At 58.3% G+C, this 17,333-nt stretch overlaps 2 protein-coding genes across 3 annotated transcripts in view; both read left to right on the top strand.

Annotated features, from left to right (window-relative positions):
• Positions 1 to 1,680: 1,680 nt before the first annotated feature.
• Positions 1,681 to 3,507, top strand: LOC146587792 (uncharacterized). Of its 2 annotated transcripts, none has more exons than XM_085318968.1 (2): positions 1,681 to 1,810; positions 2,843 to 3,507. In XM_085318968.1, the coding sequence occupies exon 2, from the start codon at positions 2,870 to 2,872 to the stop codon at positions 3,422 to 3,424; it is 555 nt and encodes a 184-aa protein (XP_085175094.1). In that variant the 5' UTR covers positions 1,681 to 1,810; positions 2,843 to 2,869; the 3' UTR covers positions 3,425 to 3,507. The 2 variants fall into 2 exon arrangements, with proteins under 2 accessions (XP_085175094.1, XP_085175096.1); XM_085318970.1 differs by lacking the exon at positions 1,681 to 1,810 and adding an exon at positions 1,824 to 1,848.
• A 2,228-nt stretch (positions 3,508 to 5,735) lies between these two features.
• Positions 5,736 to 17,333, top strand: part of TRIM28 (tripartite motif containing 28) — a 12,704-nt gene continuing 1,106 nt past the window's right edge. The window contains exons 1-18 of the mRNA XM_085318971.1: positions 5,736 to 6,024; positions 7,804 to 7,916; positions 8,447 to 8,579; positions 8,754 to 8,889; positions 10,542 to 10,658; positions 10,746 to 10,860; positions 10,984 to 11,130; positions 12,178 to 12,292; positions 12,372 to 12,472; positions 12,564 to 12,837; positions 12,953 to 12,992; positions 13,774 to 13,836; positions 14,594 to 14,795; positions 14,892 to 15,145; positions 16,420 to 16,537; positions 16,637 to 16,711; positions 16,797 to 16,931; positions 17,184 to 17,330. Of these exons, the coding sequence (XP_085175097.1) occupies positions 5,808 to 6,024; positions 7,804 to 7,916; positions 8,447 to 8,579; positions 8,754 to 8,889; positions 10,542 to 10,658; positions 10,746 to 10,860; positions 10,984 to 11,130; positions 12,178 to 12,292; positions 12,372 to 12,472; positions 12,564 to 12,837; positions 12,953 to 12,992; positions 13,774 to 13,836; positions 14,594 to 14,795; positions 14,892 to 15,145; positions 16,420 to 16,537; positions 16,637 to 16,711; positions 16,797 to 16,931; positions 17,184 to 17,330 (2,502 nt within the window). The 5' untranslated portion in view covers positions 5,736 to 5,807. The remainder of the gene's footprint in view (positions 6,025 to 7,803; positions 7,917 to 8,446; positions 8,580 to 8,753; positions 8,890 to 10,541; positions 10,659 to 10,745; positions 10,861 to 10,983; positions 11,131 to 12,177; positions 12,293 to 12,371; positions 12,473 to 12,563; positions 12,838 to 12,952; positions 12,993 to 13,773; positions 13,837 to 14,593; positions 14,796 to 14,891; positions 15,146 to 16,419; positions 16,538 to 16,636; positions 16,712 to 16,796; positions 16,932 to 17,183; positions 17,331 to 17,333) is intronic.

Raw genomic sequence — 17,333 nt, 5'->3', positions numbered from 1 at the left:
GGTTGGTCCTGGGGAGAGGGTCAGTCCTGGGGGGGTCAGTCCCTGTCACCCCACAGCAGGGTCAGTCCTGGGGAGAGGGTCGGTCCTGGGGGGGGTCAGTCCCTGTCACCCCACAGAGGGGTCAGTCCTGGGGAGAGGGTCAGTCCTGGGGGGTCAGTCCCTGTCACCCCCCAGTGGGGTCAGTCCCGGGGAGAGGGTCAGTGCTGGGGAGAGGGTCGGGCCTGGCGGTTGGTCCCTGTCACCCCCCAGTGGGGTCAGTCCCAGGGAGAGGGTCGGTSCTGGGGGGGTCAGTCCCTGTCACCCCCCAGTGGGGTCAGTCCCAGGGAGAGGGTCAGTCCTGGGGGGTCGGTCCCTGTCACCCCACAGCGGGGTCAGTCCTGGGGAGAGGGTCAGTCCTTGGGGTTGGTTCTCATCACCCCACAGCGGGGGCCAGTCCTGGGACCTCCGCTGTGGCTGTCCCCACCCYGGGGCACCCATATGGGTGTCACCCATCGCACTGATATTCAGCTGGGTGCCCCCACCCCGGAGACACCTCAGGGCACGTCCTCACCTCAGGGACAGCCATATGGGTGTCACCACCCCGTTGACACCAAAACAGGTGTCYCCAGGCTGGGAACACCAAGGAGGGATGTCCCCAATCCGAGGAAACCCGCGTGGGTGTCACCACCCCAGGGACACCTAGGAAGGATGTGTGGACCTTCAGGACATAGATGTGGGTGTTATCACCCCTGGGGACACCAAGCAGGGATGTCCCTAACCTGGGGACATCCACGTGGGTTTCCCCAATCTGGGAACACTGATGTGGCTGTCACCATCTCTGGGGACACCAAGAAAGAATGCCTCCACCCCGGGGGACACTGAGGAGGGATGTCCTTATTCTGGGACACCCACATTGGTGTCCCCACCCTGGGGGAAACCAAGGAGGGATGTCCTTAATTCTGGGACACCCACATTGGTGTCTCCACCCCGGGGGACACCGAGGAGGGATGTCCTTATTCTGGGACACCCACATTGGTGTCACCATCCTGAGGGACACCGAGGAGGGATGTCCTTATTCTGGGACACCCACGTTGGTGTCTCCACCCCGGGGGACACTGAGGAGGGATGTCCTTATTCTGGCACACCCACATTGGTGTCCCCACCTCGGGGGAAACCAAGGAGGGATGTCCTTAATTCTGGGACACCCACATTGGTGTCTCCACCCCGGGGGACACCGAGGAGGGATGTCCTTATTCTGGGACACCCACATTGGTGTCACCATCCTGAGGGACACCGAGGAGGGATGTCCTTATTCTGGGACACCCACGTTGGTGTCACCACCCTGGGGGACAGCAAGGAGGGATGCTCCCACTCTGGGGACACCCATGTGGGTGTCACTACCCTAAGGACACCACAGTGRGTGTCAGCACCCTGGGGACACCAAGGAGGGTCGATCCCACCCCGGAAGCACCCATGTGAGTTGTCCCCACCCTGGGGACTTGGATCTAAATATCCCCTCCCCCTGGCTGGGGGAGGGGGCAACAGCAGCCCTCAGTGGCCCCCCAGCCGGAGTGGCCCAGCATCTGTGGGCATCCTGCATGGGTGGCCCGGCCCTGTGGACCCTGGGGTCCTCGGCCACGGCTGCCCCTCTTCCCAGCCCCCGCGGCTGGGGACCCAGGMGTCCRGGAGGCACCCAGSCACCCGAGTGGCGGAGGCGGAGGACTTGGGCATCGGGGGACCCAGGCGTCCGGGCCTAGCAAAGGGTTAAGGACCCATAGAGCCCCGCGCGCGGGGGGCAGGGCGGCGGGGCCTGGCGACGGTGGCTGGGCGGGTAAGCTGCAACTGGGGCAACTGGGGCAACTGGGAAGGGTAGTGAAGGGAGTGGGGGGCCGATGGGGGAGGGGTGCGGTGCAGGGTGGGGGAGGGGCAGCGGGAGCCTCCCCTCCCCCCCCCACAGCCGGCGCTGCAGATGGGGGAGGGGCGGCCGCTGGGATCCCTGGACTGGGAGCAGGAGAGGGGCTGGGCAGCTCCGAACTGGGAGCGCTGGAAGGGGAGACCCCCCTCCCCCCTCCGCAAACTGGGAATGTGGAGGGAACTCCCATCCTCGAACTGGGAGCCGGGGAGGGGTGGAGAGGTGCTCAAACTGGGAACGGGGGAGGGGAAGACCCTGCTAAACTGAGAATGGGACAAGAGAGACAAACCTGCAAACTGGGAGGGGATGAGTGACCCCCCCCCCCGCAAACTGGGAATAGGGGAGGGGGAGAAATCCCCCCCCACACACACACTGAGAATGCAGACAGAAATCACCCAGACTGGGAATGGGGGAGAGGGGAAATCCCTCAAACTGGGAATGAGGGAGGCAAGACCCCCCTTCCCAAACTAGGAACGAGGGAGGGGATGAGCATGGGGATCCCTTGAAACTGGGGGGGGGGGAAAGGGGGGCACCCCCAGTGCTGGGGTGATGTCGAGCTCCTGACATTGGGCAGCGGGGACAAAATTTTGGAATAAAATTTTGGGATAAAATTGGCTAACRGGGGATAAAATTTGCCTGCGAGGTGGAAAACCCAGCGGCAGGGGGACAAAATAGGAGAGCGCGGGGACAAGATTGGGCAGCAGGGACAAATTTCAGCCCCGAGGGACAAGTTTGGGCAGCAGTGGCTGAAATCTGGGGCCTTGGGGGTGCCACTTGGGAGCGGTTCCAAAACGGGGCGTCAGGGGACGAAATTTGCCTAAGGGGATAAGAAAATCCTACAGCAAGGCCGAAACTCTGGTGCTTCGGGGCAGCGCGGAGAGGGCTGGGAATAAAAGCGCCAACCCCAGTCACTCCAGTAACCCCAGTTTGTGCCACTCTCTCCTCACCCAGGCCTGCAGAGGTGCCACCGCCGGCGCCATGGGGGAGAAGCCCAACGCGTGCCCGTACTGCGGGAAAGGTTTCCGCCGGAGCTCCCACCTGACGCGGCATCTGGGCACCCACGGGGGCGGCGCGGCAGCCCCGGAGCGCGCCGGCACCCCGCCGCCTGCGCCGCGGCCCTACGCCTGCGAGCGGTGCGGCAAAGCCTTCGGGCGCAGCGCCCACCTGGCCCGCCACCGCGAGACCCACTCGGGCGAGCGGCCCTACCGCTGCGGCTGCTGCGGCAAAGCTTTCCGCCGCAGCGCCCACCTCACCCGCCACCGCGGCACCCACACGGGCGAGCGGCCCTTCGCCTGCGGCCTCTGCGGCAAAGCCTTCACCCGSGCCGCCCACCTCACCCGCCACCGCCTCACCCACACGGGCGAGCGGCCCTTCGCCTGCGGCGACTGCGGCAAGAGCTTCGCCCGCGCCGCCCACCTCACCCGCCACCGCACCACCCACACCGGCGAGCGGCCCCACAAGTGCACCGGATGCGGCAAGGCCTTCGCCGCTGCCGCCCATCTCCTCCGGCACCAGCGCACCCACCGCGCTTAGACGCCCGCCCCGTGCTCCCTTTTTCCTGCCCCTTTCCTCTTTTTCGCCGGGTGGGAAGACCCAGCACCCCTTCCCGCCGCAGCTCCGGGTCCGCCGCCTCCGTCCGGGGCTGCCACACGCTGTTTTTTTCTCCCCCCCCTCCCGTCCTGACTGCTGCAGGGGGGGGAATTGGACTCACCCCTTCGCCCCGCCGTCGACCGGTGGGGGAAAATCCTTCCTGTTTTCCCTCTGTAGAGCCTCAGGCTCTTGGAGTCCCGGGATTGRGGCAAAAATCGGAGCTTTCCGCTCAACGCCGTCTCGGTAGCTCTCAGACGGGACTCATCCGACCGTATTTTCTTCTCTCAGTGCAAGGAAGCTCCTGATTTAGCGGCGGGGCATCTCCTCCGCCACCCGCAGGCGTCAGCCCCTCTGGGACTCGCTGTGCTCAGCCTCTCTGAAGGGTTCCTCGCTTTCTCGCCGGTCCTGCTGGACGAAGACGGCCTCGGAGGAAAGCCCAGACATCGGTTTCTGTCTCGAGGAAGCCAAGGTTAGCGCTGTCTCGTGCCGGCGGCTGCCAGGAAACCCAGAGGCGAGAGACTTCTTTAAGACAGAGCTGCCTCGATGGTTTTCCGGGCCAAACCAGCGGCGCGGTGGGATGAGCCCTACCCTGCCGTATCCTCCTGTCACATCTCTCCGGAACGAAGTGTCTATGTCAAGGCTCGTCATCCGGTGCCGCCTGAGGAAAGGGCTTGAGATGGTGCTTTCCTGAGCAGCCTTCTCGGAGCATTTCTTGCTCCCAAGATGGCCCTCGCTGGAGCCGGGTTTTAGTGTTTTTTGTGTTTTTTTTTTTTTGTGTGAATTTTCCATATGAATTTCCAGTGTCTTTATCTTTAGCTCAGGCTGTTGTCTCTCTCCCCACCGAGAACGGCCTCACACTTTCCTCCTTGGGGATGGTCCTGGATTTGTGCCTGGCCGCTCGCTCACCCTCTGGGAGYCTGAAAACRCTGCTGTCRCTCTTGGGGTGGGAGGGAGGAGACRAACAGACAAGACTTTGGGGGAGGGGGTGACCCACCACTGAGATGGAGCAGCTTTGAGGACTCAAAACTCCTTTAGAGACCCCAATTTCTTCTCTGTGGGTGAAATAAGGAGTTAAAGTGATTGAGAAGCAAAAGYGAGGTGGGATTAGGTGGGTAGAGGGGGCTGATGAGTGCCCTGGTTGACGAGTAGTGCCTGAAGGAGGCTGTTTGCCCCGGACTGGTCACCTTCTGTGGTTGCTGGGGCAGGAATGGGGGCTGAGGGAACCGCAGGAGAGCTCTGTGCATGGCCGGCCTGGTCCTAGGGCCCCTCATTGCCCAGCGGGGCCAGGCGAGGCTCCAAGTGACGATGGGGGCAGTTATTCTGGGGTGACGCTGGGCATCCAGGCCTGTGCCTAGGCTCACACCCCGATGCGGATCAGGTGTAAGCCCACATCCAGGTCCAAACCCAGTCCCACAACTGGGCCAAAACCCAGGCCTGTGTCCATGTCCAGGCGCAGAACTGGCATCAGGCCCAGGCGTATGGGCCCGGACCAGGTCCACATCCAGCCCCAGGCAGAAGCTCTTGTTCAGGCTCTGGACTAGGCTGATGTCCAGGCCCAGATCTGGCCTCGGGACAGGTTCCTGTACAGACCCTGACCCAGGCCCACGCCCTAAGCCAGGGCCCGGGCCTGGGTCCACATCAAAGCCAGGCCTAGGCCTAACCGTGACCCACATCCACGGTCCAGCCCAACCCCGGGCCGATCCCACCGTTACCCCCGTCCCAAACTTGAGTGACTCTGGATCAAGGAGGGGGGAACCTCKCTGAGGTACTTCCGAAAGCGATTGGCTCACAGCTCTGTCTGTCAGAGCTTCTGCCCCGCCTCCCCCCGAGGAATAGGGCTGCCGATTAGCTAGGAGCCACGTTCATCTTTAAGGCACCGCCTTCCCTGTGGTGATTCGGTCGGTGATTGGTCTAGAGCCTGCCCGCTCTCCGGGCTTTGAGACAGGTTTCGCCCTGGAAGCCTAGTCGAGGAGGTGCTTAGAGGAAGAGGATTGGCTTCCATTACCTGTCAATCCTCATTCTGCGGACGCCTATTGGGTTTTGGTTGTGGCCTCCTCCGCTCAGCGAGATGATTGGTCCATCTCCCTTTAACCCCGCCTATCTCATGGTCACATACGGGCGGCTCGTCTCTCGCTTTGTTTTCCCGCCTTCCCCGCCAACGGGCGCCTCCCGTTGCTTCATCTCCCTGTCAGTCTCCCCCAGGCCCCGCCCCTCGCAGCTCTCGGGTCGGTGATTGGCGGGGCGGGCCGCCGCGCGGCTGCGCGCGCAGCTGGTTGTGGCGTGCGAGTTCCCGGTGCGGAGCCGACTGAGGGGAACGGGCGGCGCCATGTCGGGGCCGGCGGCCGAGGCGGGTGGCCCCGGCYCCGCCGAGGCGCGTTTGGACTCGTTGGACCTGCTCGAGCGCTGCGGCGTGTGCCGGGAGCGGCTGCGGGCCGAGCGGGAGCCGCGGCTGCTGCCTTGCCTCCACTCCGTGTGCCGGCCTTGCCTGCGGGCCGAGCCGGGCCCCGCCGCCTCACCGGCCGCCACCGCCAAGGACGGGCCAGGTGAGGCCTGGGGTGGGGGGGCGGCGGGAGTCGGGGGACCCGCAGGGAGCGGGGACGAGCTAACGGGGGAGTGCGAGGCCCCGTGCTTCCTGGGGGAGGGGGGCAGGTGCGAGGCCCCTGCTTACTGGAAGGGGGGGGCCAGGTGTGGAGCCCTGCCCTAACGGGATAGGGGGGCCAGGTGTGAGGCCCTGTGCTAATGGGTGTGTGGAGTGGGAAGGTGTGAGGCCCTGTGCTAACAGGGCGAGGGAGGTGCCAGGCACCCAGCAGTGCTTTAAAGCTAGTCCATGTCTCCAGCTGGGTTTTTCCAGAGGTGATTTGGTGCTTGGGGAAGACTGTTGGGCCTCGCTTTGCCACTCGGTGCGTATGCTGTGCTCAGTGGGATCCTTTGGCCTCATCCCAATTTGTCAACAGCTTGTGCTGGACAGCCTGTAGCTGCCCCATAGCTCTGTTGATGTTGCCTGACTATCTGGGTCCTTTTTAGCGTGGGATTGTTGCACCTGTGGCCGGGCCTGGCATTGCTCATGGTTGCCTCCATGGTGGTTCCTTGCGACAGATCTGGAGCCCTCTTCTGTCAGTGCCCCCTGCCTTGAGATYTCCCAGGCAGAGAAGCTTCCGGAGAGATCAAAAGCACTGCTTCCTCTTSCTGCCACCTGTGACAGATGATATCTCAACCGTTGCCAGCGGCTTACCCTTTCTCAAAGCCCTGGAGAGGAGGAGGAAGGGTAGACCAGTGGCTGTTGGCGATGGAGCTGGGGGAGGCAGCTAGGGGTGCCCAGTGTGCCTCGTGGTTGAGGAGGTTCAAGTTGATCATCTGGAGAAACGTCTGGAGGGGGCAGAACGGTGATGGGTCCCTATCCTTGGAGGTCTAGCTAGATGAAGCTTTTGRCACCTTGATGTGGTGTTGGCGACAGTTCTGCTTTGGTTGAGGTTGGTGCAGTGATCTCTGGAAGTCCCATCCCTCTGCCCTGGTGAGGATACAGCTGGGAAGAGACCCAGAGATGTGATAGGCCTCTATCTTTAGAGGTCTTCAGGGTTTGGACGTGGCCACAAGGGACCTGCTGCAGATGGACCTGCTTTGGATGTGGGTCAGACCAAGGAGGTCCCATCTGCCCTGACCCAAGCAGTGATGGGCTCTAGTGAGTCTCCATCTGTGGAGATATTCACTCCATGCCTGCATGTCATTGGGAGGAACCTGGTCTGAACTGGTCCTGTGTTGGGCTTGGGTAGGAGCAGGGACCCCCAGAGGTTCTGTGTGGCTGAAATCAGTGCTGATGTGTCTGCTCTCGATCTTCTGTTGTGACAGGCCACCTGGACTGTGCTTCTCCATGAAGAGTTTGGTTTTAGAGTGAGGTTTTCAGCTTAGCCTGAACAACTGCCTCATTTTTGAGGGCTTCTTAGCTCACTGGTCAAATATCCAGGACCTCCTCCCATCTGCTCTGGGTTCTTCCTTCTTCCCCTCTGAAAGAGCTCCACTGCTGAAAAAATTCATGGGAGAGGTTGCCTCCAGACTGGGCTTTTCTGCCAGCCCTGGAGACTTGTCTCTGCTGCTGTGGAGCTGCTTTGTCCCAGCACGGCCCCTGCCGCCTCCTCCCAGGAGGTTTTGGAGGATGAAGAAGGGGACGAGGCACCACGTAGGTCCTTTGGTGTTGCTAGGAGAGTCTGGAGAGGCAAAATGTCACTGTTAAAGCAAAACACTGCAATCGAGGCAAAACGTGGTGGCAGTTAGGGGCCACGTCTTGTGCCTTCCCTGCGTCCACCCCACCGCTTTCCTCCCCGCAGTGGTCGACTGCCCCATCTGCAAGCATCAGTGTTACTTGAAGGACATTGTGGAAAACTATTTCTTGAGAGACAGTGGGGCTGAGGTGGCTGCCGACAGCAACGATTCAAACCAGGTAAGGCTCTGTGCCGGCTGGGCATTGATCCAGGACACCTCGACGAGGAGAGGGCCAAGCACGCATCACCCTTCCTAGCYGCTACTCGAGGATCTCCTTGGCCTGTTGTGTTTGGGTGATGTTATTAAGACATCAGCAAATTATTTTTTATCTGTGCCGTGGCAGTGCTTGTAGCTCAAATTATCTAATTGGTAATAATTCAGTTGTATTTGCCCTTGGGTTGTCCTCCTTCCTTCTCCAGTGGTTCAAGGGTTAATTGTGCCTTTTTGTGTGCGTGTGGGGGAAACGTGTTGCATAAACTGCGCAGGACTGAAGCAAGTTGTTCCCGTAATAACAGCTGAAAAATGTAACGTGATTAAAATGTCTGGAATAATGTGGCTAACATAAAGATGTGGCTAAAACAAGTTCTGACTTGCTGGGGAGAGGCGGAAGTGTGAGCATGGCCTCGGTATGAGATGCCAGAGAATTCCAGGCATTTGGGGTGGGCTCGGCCCGGCACGCGTGTTGCCCGACGGGGCCTTGTCCCCTAGTGCTGTACCAGCTGTGAGGACAACGCGCCGGCCACCAGCTACTGTGTGGARTGCTCGGAGCCACTGTGCGAGACATGCGTGGAGGCCCACCAGCGAGTCAAGTACACCAAGGACCACACGGTGCGAGCCACAGGTCTGTCACTGTCACATTGCCAGGACACAGCAGACTTCGGCGGGGGATGGGGAGGGGGAATGGGGACACAGAGGGACATCGAGAAGGGGTGGGATGGTCCCTGTGTGCCTCCGAAGGGGCCAAAGCAGATGCCGGTGACATCGTGGTGATGTTGCGCCGCGTTTCGCTGCGCAGGTGGCTCCAAGGCGAAGGAGGGCGAGCGCGCTGTGTACTGTGCCGTGCACAAGCACGAGCCGCTGGTGCTCTTCTGCGACACGTGTGACACGCTCACCTGCCGCGACTGCCAGCTCAACGCACACAAGGATCACAAGTGAGTGGGGATGCCTGTCCGTTTCCTGATTACTGTCATAATTAAATACAACTAAACTGATTTTTCACGGCTAATGAATCACTAGGATCAGATATCTGACTTGCTCTCTCTGTAATACTTTGGTCAGTTATCTGACTGGATCTAAATCAAACTCTACTTATCAATTAAAATTTGATCCTGCAGCTTATCAGTTCTGTAACATCAGGGAGTACTTTTAATTGATTTTGAGCTAGTGGATTTTTTTATATATATATATGGGGGGTTTTTTTGAACTTTTTTTTTTAATGAATAACTAAGAAGTCAGGTAACTAAACTGACCAGTTAGCCATTAAAAATGCATTGGAGTCAGGATGGAGCTGACTGACTAACCCTATTTATTAGTTAACAATTCAAAAAAGAAAAAAACACCTTCAATAAAGCCYATCAACATCAACTGAATATTTTCTAAGGGACAAGTAAATTGATACAGTATCTAATTAACTAACTTTTTAGCTAGCGAACTGGTCAGTTTTATTTTTAGGTTGGTTTTAGTTTTTAATCTRTTTGGCTTTGATTAGTTAATCATTAAAAATCTAAGTGATCATCTGCCAACGTATTAAATTTTCAGATTAACTTTCCTTTTAACTGATAACTATTTATCTGATTAGTGTTCAGGCTGATTACATTGATTTTTTTAATGATTAAAACTATTTATTTAAAATAATCTTAAATTAAAATGGTACTTGATAATGTGGTTACCTTTCTAGTTCTTTGTTTAGTTTAATTTTATTTTTTATAGATACCTTATTACCTATGCCTAGTTTTTTATCTGTTAAAAGTGGAGTTTGTACATTCACTGGTCAGTGAGGTGGTTAATTAGTTAGCTTGATGGTTTTAACCTATAATCAGTTTGCTTAGTTACGTAACTTTTAGTCATCCCTTAAAAATCAGTTTAAGTTAAAATACTTCCTAGTGATTATCTAGCTAATGAATCTGTAAAAAAAAAAATTTTTTTTCATTGACTAGTTAAAATATCCTGAATTTTAGTGGATGTTTGGTTAGTTTTCTGGTTTGTTAGTTACTTAAATCCATTAAATATGTGGTTGATTTCTAAATGAGGAGTTAATTAGGTTAGCKTGACTTTTTTTTGTTTTTCCCAATTGTAACTGATAAGTTTGGATAGTTACCTAATTAGCTGCTTAGCTTTTAATAGTGGGTAGTTTGATTAGTTATATGAYTAATCAAACATTAAAATATATATAACAAGTATGAAACCAGATTAAGATAGCTCACTTAAAATTTAATATGATATTTCCTAAGTGACTGTGGGTTTTTTCTTTTGGCTTGACCAGCTGCTTACCTCTGTCAGCTGCTTAACTCATATTGATTTTTATTTATTTTAATGACTTAATGGCTTTTGGTGGCTTTTTTGATGACTTTTTTAATGGCTTAATGGCCAAGGTTAGCTAAACAGTGAGCAGGTTAACTAACTAAAGTGGATTTGTTGCTCTGGTGAGCGCTGGAGCTGAATTTTTGCGGGACTATTTCTGAGACCCCTAAGTGATGTGTTGGGGAGACCCACGGATCAGTGGCGGGGAGACCCACGGATCAGTGGCGGAAGAGGCCTCCCACCATTTTGGGGACTGTTGATGACTCAGTTTCCCCTCCTGCAGGTACCAGTTCCTGGAGGATGCGGTGAGGAACCAGCGCAAGATGCTGGCGGCGCTGGTGAAGCGCCTGGGCGACAAACACGCCAGCCTGCAGCGCTCCACCAAGGAAGTGCGCAGCTCGTACGTACCCCTGCCTGCCCTGGGCAGCGATATCTGCCCTGGTGGGAAGCATCTGGCCCCCCTCACCCCGACCCTCTCTGCCGGCAGCATCCGCCAGGTGACGGACGTGCAGAAGCGGGTGCAGGTAGACGTGAAGATGGCCATCCTCCAGATCATGAAAGAGCTGAACAAGCGTGGCAAGGTGCTAGTGAGCGACGCCCAGGTGAGCTTCCTCCGGCTTAATTCTGCCCTTTGTGGCCTTGGGGAGTGGTTGCATCCACCTAGTAGCAGCCACCGCATCCTGGTCTGTCCCCCCTGATGGCATTTGTGTTCCCCCTCCTTGTAGAAAGTGACGGAGGGGCAGCAGGAGAAACTGGAGCGGCAGCATTGGGCCATGACTAAACTGCAGCGGCATCAGGAGCACATCCTCCGTTTTGCCTCCTGGGCCCTGGAGAGTGACAACAGCACTGCTCTGCTGCTCTCCAAGAAGCTGGTGAGCCGGAGAAGGGCTGGACCCCCTTCCTGCATCCCCACTTTGCCTGTCCTGGGGGCAGGGAACTCCCTTGGGATGGGTCATAAGGGCCACTGGTTTCCCTGTTGTGTTCACCCTGCTTTCCAGGGCTGGGCACAATGGGGAAACGGGTGCTAGAGAGAGAAGCTGAGCACTGGGCTGGGTTGCATCTCAGCCTGGGGTGCCCTGTCCACATCCAGTCTCTGTTGACATTTGCCCTCAATATGCTGTTTGGAAGGGATGTGGCACCAAGTGGGGTCAGAAGATGGTCCCCTGAGGGGGTGGTTTGACCCCAGTTCATGCAGATTTGSCTTGGGAGGGTCTTTCTGGGGTCTTGGCCATCTCCCTCAGCTCTTCCCTCTGTGGCATAATGGGTGTCCAGGGCCCCTGGCTCCCCCTTAGCAATCTCAGGGTCCTCCCTCAGCATTCTTAGAGTGCCCTGTGTTCCTATGGCCATGTCCTTCTGCCTCCCAGTCCCTGTGGTGTGACAGTTCCCCTGTAATCCCCCTCATGTCCTCAGGGTGCTGCAGTGGGTCCCTTTTACCTCCRTGATGAGTCCCCTGGACCCCACTCTGTGTTCCTGCTGCAGTGGGCTCATTTAGGGGTTTCCACACAGGATGGGTGCTCTTGGGATGGTGCAGTGGGTCCCCTGGGGAGTCCCTGGGGYGTGAGAGATGCCCCCAGGGTGCTGAAATGGGTTCCATTGGGGTGTATGCAGTTTGGGTGCCCCTGCGCTGCTGCTCTATGTCCCCTTACAGTCCCCATATGTGACAAGCTTCCCTGGGGCACTGCCATGGGTTCCCTTCATGCGCACAGGGCATAGTGGGTGCCCCCAGGATGCTGCTCTCTGTCCCCTTGGAATCTCTGTGGCAGAATGAGTGCCCCGAGGGTGCTGACAGATGCCCCCACAGTGTAGTGGGCACCCCTAGGGTGCTRCCATGTGCCCCTGTTCCATCAGGGGTGCCCCTGTGACGCTGCCATGGGTCCCCTCGGGGTCTCCCTGGCATGACGGGTGCCCTGTGCCCCCAGATCTACTTCCAGCTCCACCGTGCCCTCAAGGTGATAGTGGACCCCGTGGAGCCGCAGGGCGACATGAAGTTCCAGTGGGACCTCAATGCCTGGACCAAGAGCGCCGAGAGCTTCGGTGAGCCTGTGGGGAGGAGATGCCCCAGGGACACCCCGCCTGCGGCTGGGCTCTTCTGAYGCCTCTGTCTCCCTCGCAGGGACCATCATCTCGGAGCGGAGCTGTCCCCCGCCGCCCCTCACCCCCCAGCCGCCACCGGCCAGTCCCCGCAGCCCCAGCCCGGCCCCGGGTGTCTCGCAGGTACCTCAGCGTGGCAAGGGGTAGATCCTGGGGGCGCACGCTGCGAGTGTCCCCCCGCAATAACAGAGCTGCCTCTTCTTTATCCTCCCAGGCTCCCTTGCAAGCCACGGTGGTGAGCAAAGGGCAATATGCTCCTGGCCCCCTCCTGCAGCCCCTGGCGGGATCCTGGCACAACAGTGAGGAGGTACAGGGTGCCCCGGGGGCCCCCAGTGCCCCCCAGGCCACTGGGGGCAGGCCAGAGACACCCCCGCTGCCTCAACTGACYCGGAGTGCTGAGGAGCCAGACTGCCTTGACCCTGCCCCGCCGCGTCTCACCCCGCAACCTGCTGACAGTCCCGGGGACGTGGCTGCCAGTGCTGAGCTGGGTGAGTGTTGTGCGGGGGGGCCTTGGGGGTTACTGGGAGGGAGTGGGGGAGGGGAGGAGGAGTGGGAGGAATGTCCCTGACACAGTTTTTTTTTTTGTTGTTGTTTTTTCTGCAGCTGATGCCCCCCCTGAAGCTGCTGTTACTGGAGTGAAGAGGTGAGTGGAGGGAAGACCCACTGTGACCCTTGTCACCCACAGCTCTGCTGGCCCCTCATGACTTGGGAATTGGGTGTGGCTGGGACCCCTCCATGGTCCCCTCCTGTCCCTTATAACCCCATGTCTAGGGTGGCTTGGCCTCTCCTGTTCCTTGTAACCCTATTCCCAAGTCTTCCCCTCACTCCGCTTCTCACACTGTGCCCTGGCTTTGGCTGGGACACCCCCCCCTTCCCTTGTCACCCCATAGCTGGGGATCCYCTGTCCCTCATTACTGCATACCAAGGACTCTCCTGTCCTGTGCCACTCTCCCCCCCCTTATCCAAAGGATGTCTGGGACCCCCTTGTCCCCTCATACCGGGAACAACCCCTGTCCCTTGTCACTCTGTGCCTAGAGAGTGGCAGGGACACCCCTCTCCCTTGTCAAACTATACTAGGGCAATCCCTTTCCCTTGTCACCTCATGTCTGGGGGTGGTCAGGCCCCCCCATGTCCCTTGTCACTCTATAACTCATACTCTCTTACTGTTTGTCACCCTGTTTCCAGGGGGTGGCTAGGACACTCTGTCCCTTGTCATCCTGTACCAAGGCACAGAGGATGGGAGACAGGACCACTATGTCCCTTGTATTTGCTGGGGAGGGTGGATTTTTGTCCTGGGAGGCCTCCAGCCCTCTCCTGGCTCGGGCAAATCTGGTCTGCATGGAGCTTCTTTGGGATGGGGTTGGACAGGAACCCCTGAGGAGTTCTTGAGTCCTTGAAGGTGCCCTTACGAACTCATTATTTAGGAGAAAACGCGTTAATCCTCCCCAGGAGGAGGAGGAGTTCATTAAGGAGCTGCTGATTAAGCGGTAATGGTGATGGCTTGGGGGTTTAGGGTGCCTCCCCTTTTGCAGTGGGTTGAGGGGGGCAGAAGATGGTGTCCCATTTCTGGGGGTGGCTGAGACCCTTCTGTCCCTTGTCACCCGATACCCAAGGCTCATCTGTCCTTTGTCACGCCATGCCCTGGGTAGCTGGGACTACTTCTCACCATGTACCTGGGGCTGTCTTGTCACCCTCTGCCTAGGGGTAGCTGGGACTCCCTCTGTCCCTTGTCACTCTGTACCCAAGGTTTCCCTGTCCCTTGTCACCAAATGCTTAGGGGTGATTGGGACTCCTGAGTTCCTTCCATGTCCCTTGTGACCCTGTACTTGGAATTCTTCCATCCCATGTCACTCTGTGTCCTGGGGTATCTGGGACCCTTTTGTCCCTTGTCACCTTATATCTGCGGCTCCCCTGTCCTTTGTCACCCCTGCATTGGGGGGTGGCTGAGACCTTTTTGTCCCATGTCACCCTATAGCCGTGGCTCCCCTCTCCCTTGTCACCCCATACTATGGCTCTCCTAACCCTTGTCATTCTGCCCCCAGGGGATGGCTGGGGTCTTTTCTCTCTCCCCAGGGGATCAGGGCTGCCAGCACCCCAATTTTCCCCCCACCCAAGAGCCCCTGGCAGATCAAGGGCTTCTGGGCCCAAATTTGGGGGCTGCCAACACCCTAGATCCCAAGGGACTTCACCCAGGGGGACAGACCAGGGGGAACAAACATCTCTGAGCACCCTGATGCTCGCCAGGAGCCGTCCCCCTGAGGGCCGAGTGAACGCTCTGCTTCGCAAGGTGCCACGGGTGAGTCTGGAACGCCTGGACCTGGACCTCTCGGGGGCTGCGCAGCCCCCCGTCTTCCGTGTCTTCCCGGGCACCTCGGCTGAGGACTTCAACCTCATAGTCATTGAGAGGGGGGTGCAGCCAGGGCCCCCTGGGCCCCCCACTGTTAAGGTGAGCGCTCAGCTATGCTTCTCCGCTCTGTGATGGCCACGTCTCCACGTGCTTGCGCCCACATCCCACCYGCTGACTCTGCTCTCCTGCCCGCAGGAGGAGGAGCAGGAGGCAGCCATTGGGGACGGCCAAGACACCAAGCCGGTGGGGCTGGTGTCCGAGCACTCCAGGGTGCTTGCGTCCCCTGGCACTTCCCGTGGGATGGGGTCCTGCCCTGTGGGAGCCGCCCCAGGCCCTGGGGTGGCCTGCTGCCGCGTGTGTCGCCAGGCTGGTGCTGTGGTGATGTGCGACCGCTGTGAGCACTGCTACCATCTYGACTGCCACCTCCCTGTACTCCAGGAGGTCCCCAGGTATGCCTGATCCCCAGGATCCATTGAGCCCCCACACCACAGGGGACACTGCCACTTGTTCCCCTCCCCCCCCCCCAGTTCCCCAAGATTGCCCCATCTCCCTGGGATCTGCTTATTCCCTGTCTGTAGGGATGCTCTGGCCCTGCTAGATCTCCAGGATCCACTGTTCTTCCTTGGGAAACCCTCTTCTGGGGGAGGGGGGGTTGCTGCCCCTTGGCTTTCTGGGATATGATGGGSGATATCTGCTGCTCCCTGGATCTTCAGAGATCATCTGGAGCTGCTAAATCTTTGAGATCTAATCTATGACAGTTCCAGTTTCCTTCTCCCAGGAGGAGAGTGAAATTGCTGCTACCCCTTGTGATCCCTAAGGGGATCCTCTGGTGCCATTGGATTCCCTGGTGATCAGTGGCCTCAGAGTTCTCCCATTTTCCTCAGAATTCAGCTCTCCCCTCAGACCAGCTGGTGCTGCCTATTGCTGTGGAGGTTTGGGTGCTGTTCAGCCCCGGTCCACTTCTCTCCCCTAGAATCTGCTGGTTTCTTTGGGGGTTCTTGGGTGCCACTGAATCCTCTGGATCTTCTTTTTTTTCCTGGGATCTACCCCTTAGCTATGACTGAGTCGCATGGGATCATCTCGGGGTTTGCTCTCCCAGATCCATGTAGAGACCTGCCCATGATCCCTGGAGACTGGTCTTGATTCATGTGGGGGCCTACCCATTGATCACAGGGGCCTGGGGATTTGCTTTCTCTGCTTTATGGGAGGGAATCTACCTCTGAAGCCCGGGTCCTCGAGGATCTTCTGGCTCTTTTTTATGTTGGGATCCACCTGTTGATCCCAAATCCCTGGCAATCTGACATGTCTTATCCACACAGGGATCTACCCTTTGCTCCCAGACCCTGCTGGATGAACTGGCCCCAGTCCATGTGGGGACCCACACAGGAGCCTGGATCCCTTGGGAAATACTGCCCCAATCCATGTGGGCAGCCATGCATTGATCTCTGATCAATGGGGGAGGACCTCTTTGATCCCAGAGTCCTGGGGAGCTGGTACCCCTCATCCCTAGCATGCGCCACCCTTCGATCCTTGGGTACCTGGCCCTGATCCACGTGGGAATTCAGTGAGATCTGTTGGGATCCACTGCCCCAAGTGTTACTGGCTGCCAACCCATTGGTGCCAGGCACTTGTGGAGCTCTGAGCCCAGATCCCGGGAGATCTGCCTGCTSTGGCAGAGGTGGGGCCGCCTGGGTCCCACTTGATCCCTCGCCTGATCCTGCAGCCCCGAGTGGAGATGTCTGCTGTGCCAGGATCTGCCAGCTCCACGTGAGGACCTTGCCACCAGCTTCCCTGGCCCTGAGGAGGGGGCACCCCGCAAGCTCTGCCCCCTGGACCAGCGGGTGCGTAGTGGGGGGGTGGGGTGGGGGTAGATCGAGGATCCAGTGGTGGGAAGGAGAGGACTAGGGGCTCCCTCACAAACCTTGGCTCTCTGCCTGCAGAAGTGTGAGCATGTGCTGCTGGAGCTGCTCTGCCACGAGCCCTGTCGGCCCCTGCACCGGCTCTCCAGCTCCCCGGTGAGTCCTGTGCCACAGGGGAGCTTTAGGGGTGGTATCTGGGGACACCCACGGTGCCCTGATTGCCTCTGCTTCTTCTCCCCAGGAGGGCCATGATGCCATCGATCTCACCCTCATCCGGGCCAAGCTGCAGGAGAAGCTGTCACCTCCTTACAGCTGCCCTGAGGAGTTCGCCCGCGATGTCTGGAGGATGATTCGCCAGTTCAACAAGCTCACGGAGGTGGGGTGCAGAGCCCTATGGTCTTCCCTTGGAGTCTGGGCAGGAGGACGGGCTCAGGGAGGCAAAAGGGGGTGGCTGAGGTCAAGGAGAAGCAGGTTGGGATACCCTGCTTCTGCTTGGGGTGGGGAACGTGGGTTCGCACAGCAGAGCGGGAGAAAGAATTGGGATGGGTCCAACAGTGGGGTGAGTGAGAGGAATGGGTAGAGGRAAGGGGCCAGGGGTTGATTTTTGAGGTGTCTGCTTGCCCCACAGGACAAGGCAGATGTGCAGTCCATCCTGGGCCTGCAGCGATTCTTTGAGGCTCGACTCAACGCCACCTTCGGCGACCGCAAGTTCTCCTCAGCCCTGCTTGATCCTATCGTTCCTTTGGATGAGGCCGAAGGCATCCCGGCCTCCCCTGCA

This window comes from Rhea americana, unplaced genomic scaffold (genome assembly GCF_003343005.1).
Source record: "Rhea americana isolate MKP2758 unplaced genomic scaffold, rheAme1 scaffold_566, whole genome shotgun sequence".
NCBI lineage: Eukaryota > Metazoa > Chordata > Aves > Rheiformes > Rheidae > Rhea > Rhea americana.
This window is presented reverse-complemented; position numbering and strand designations above follow the sequence as displayed.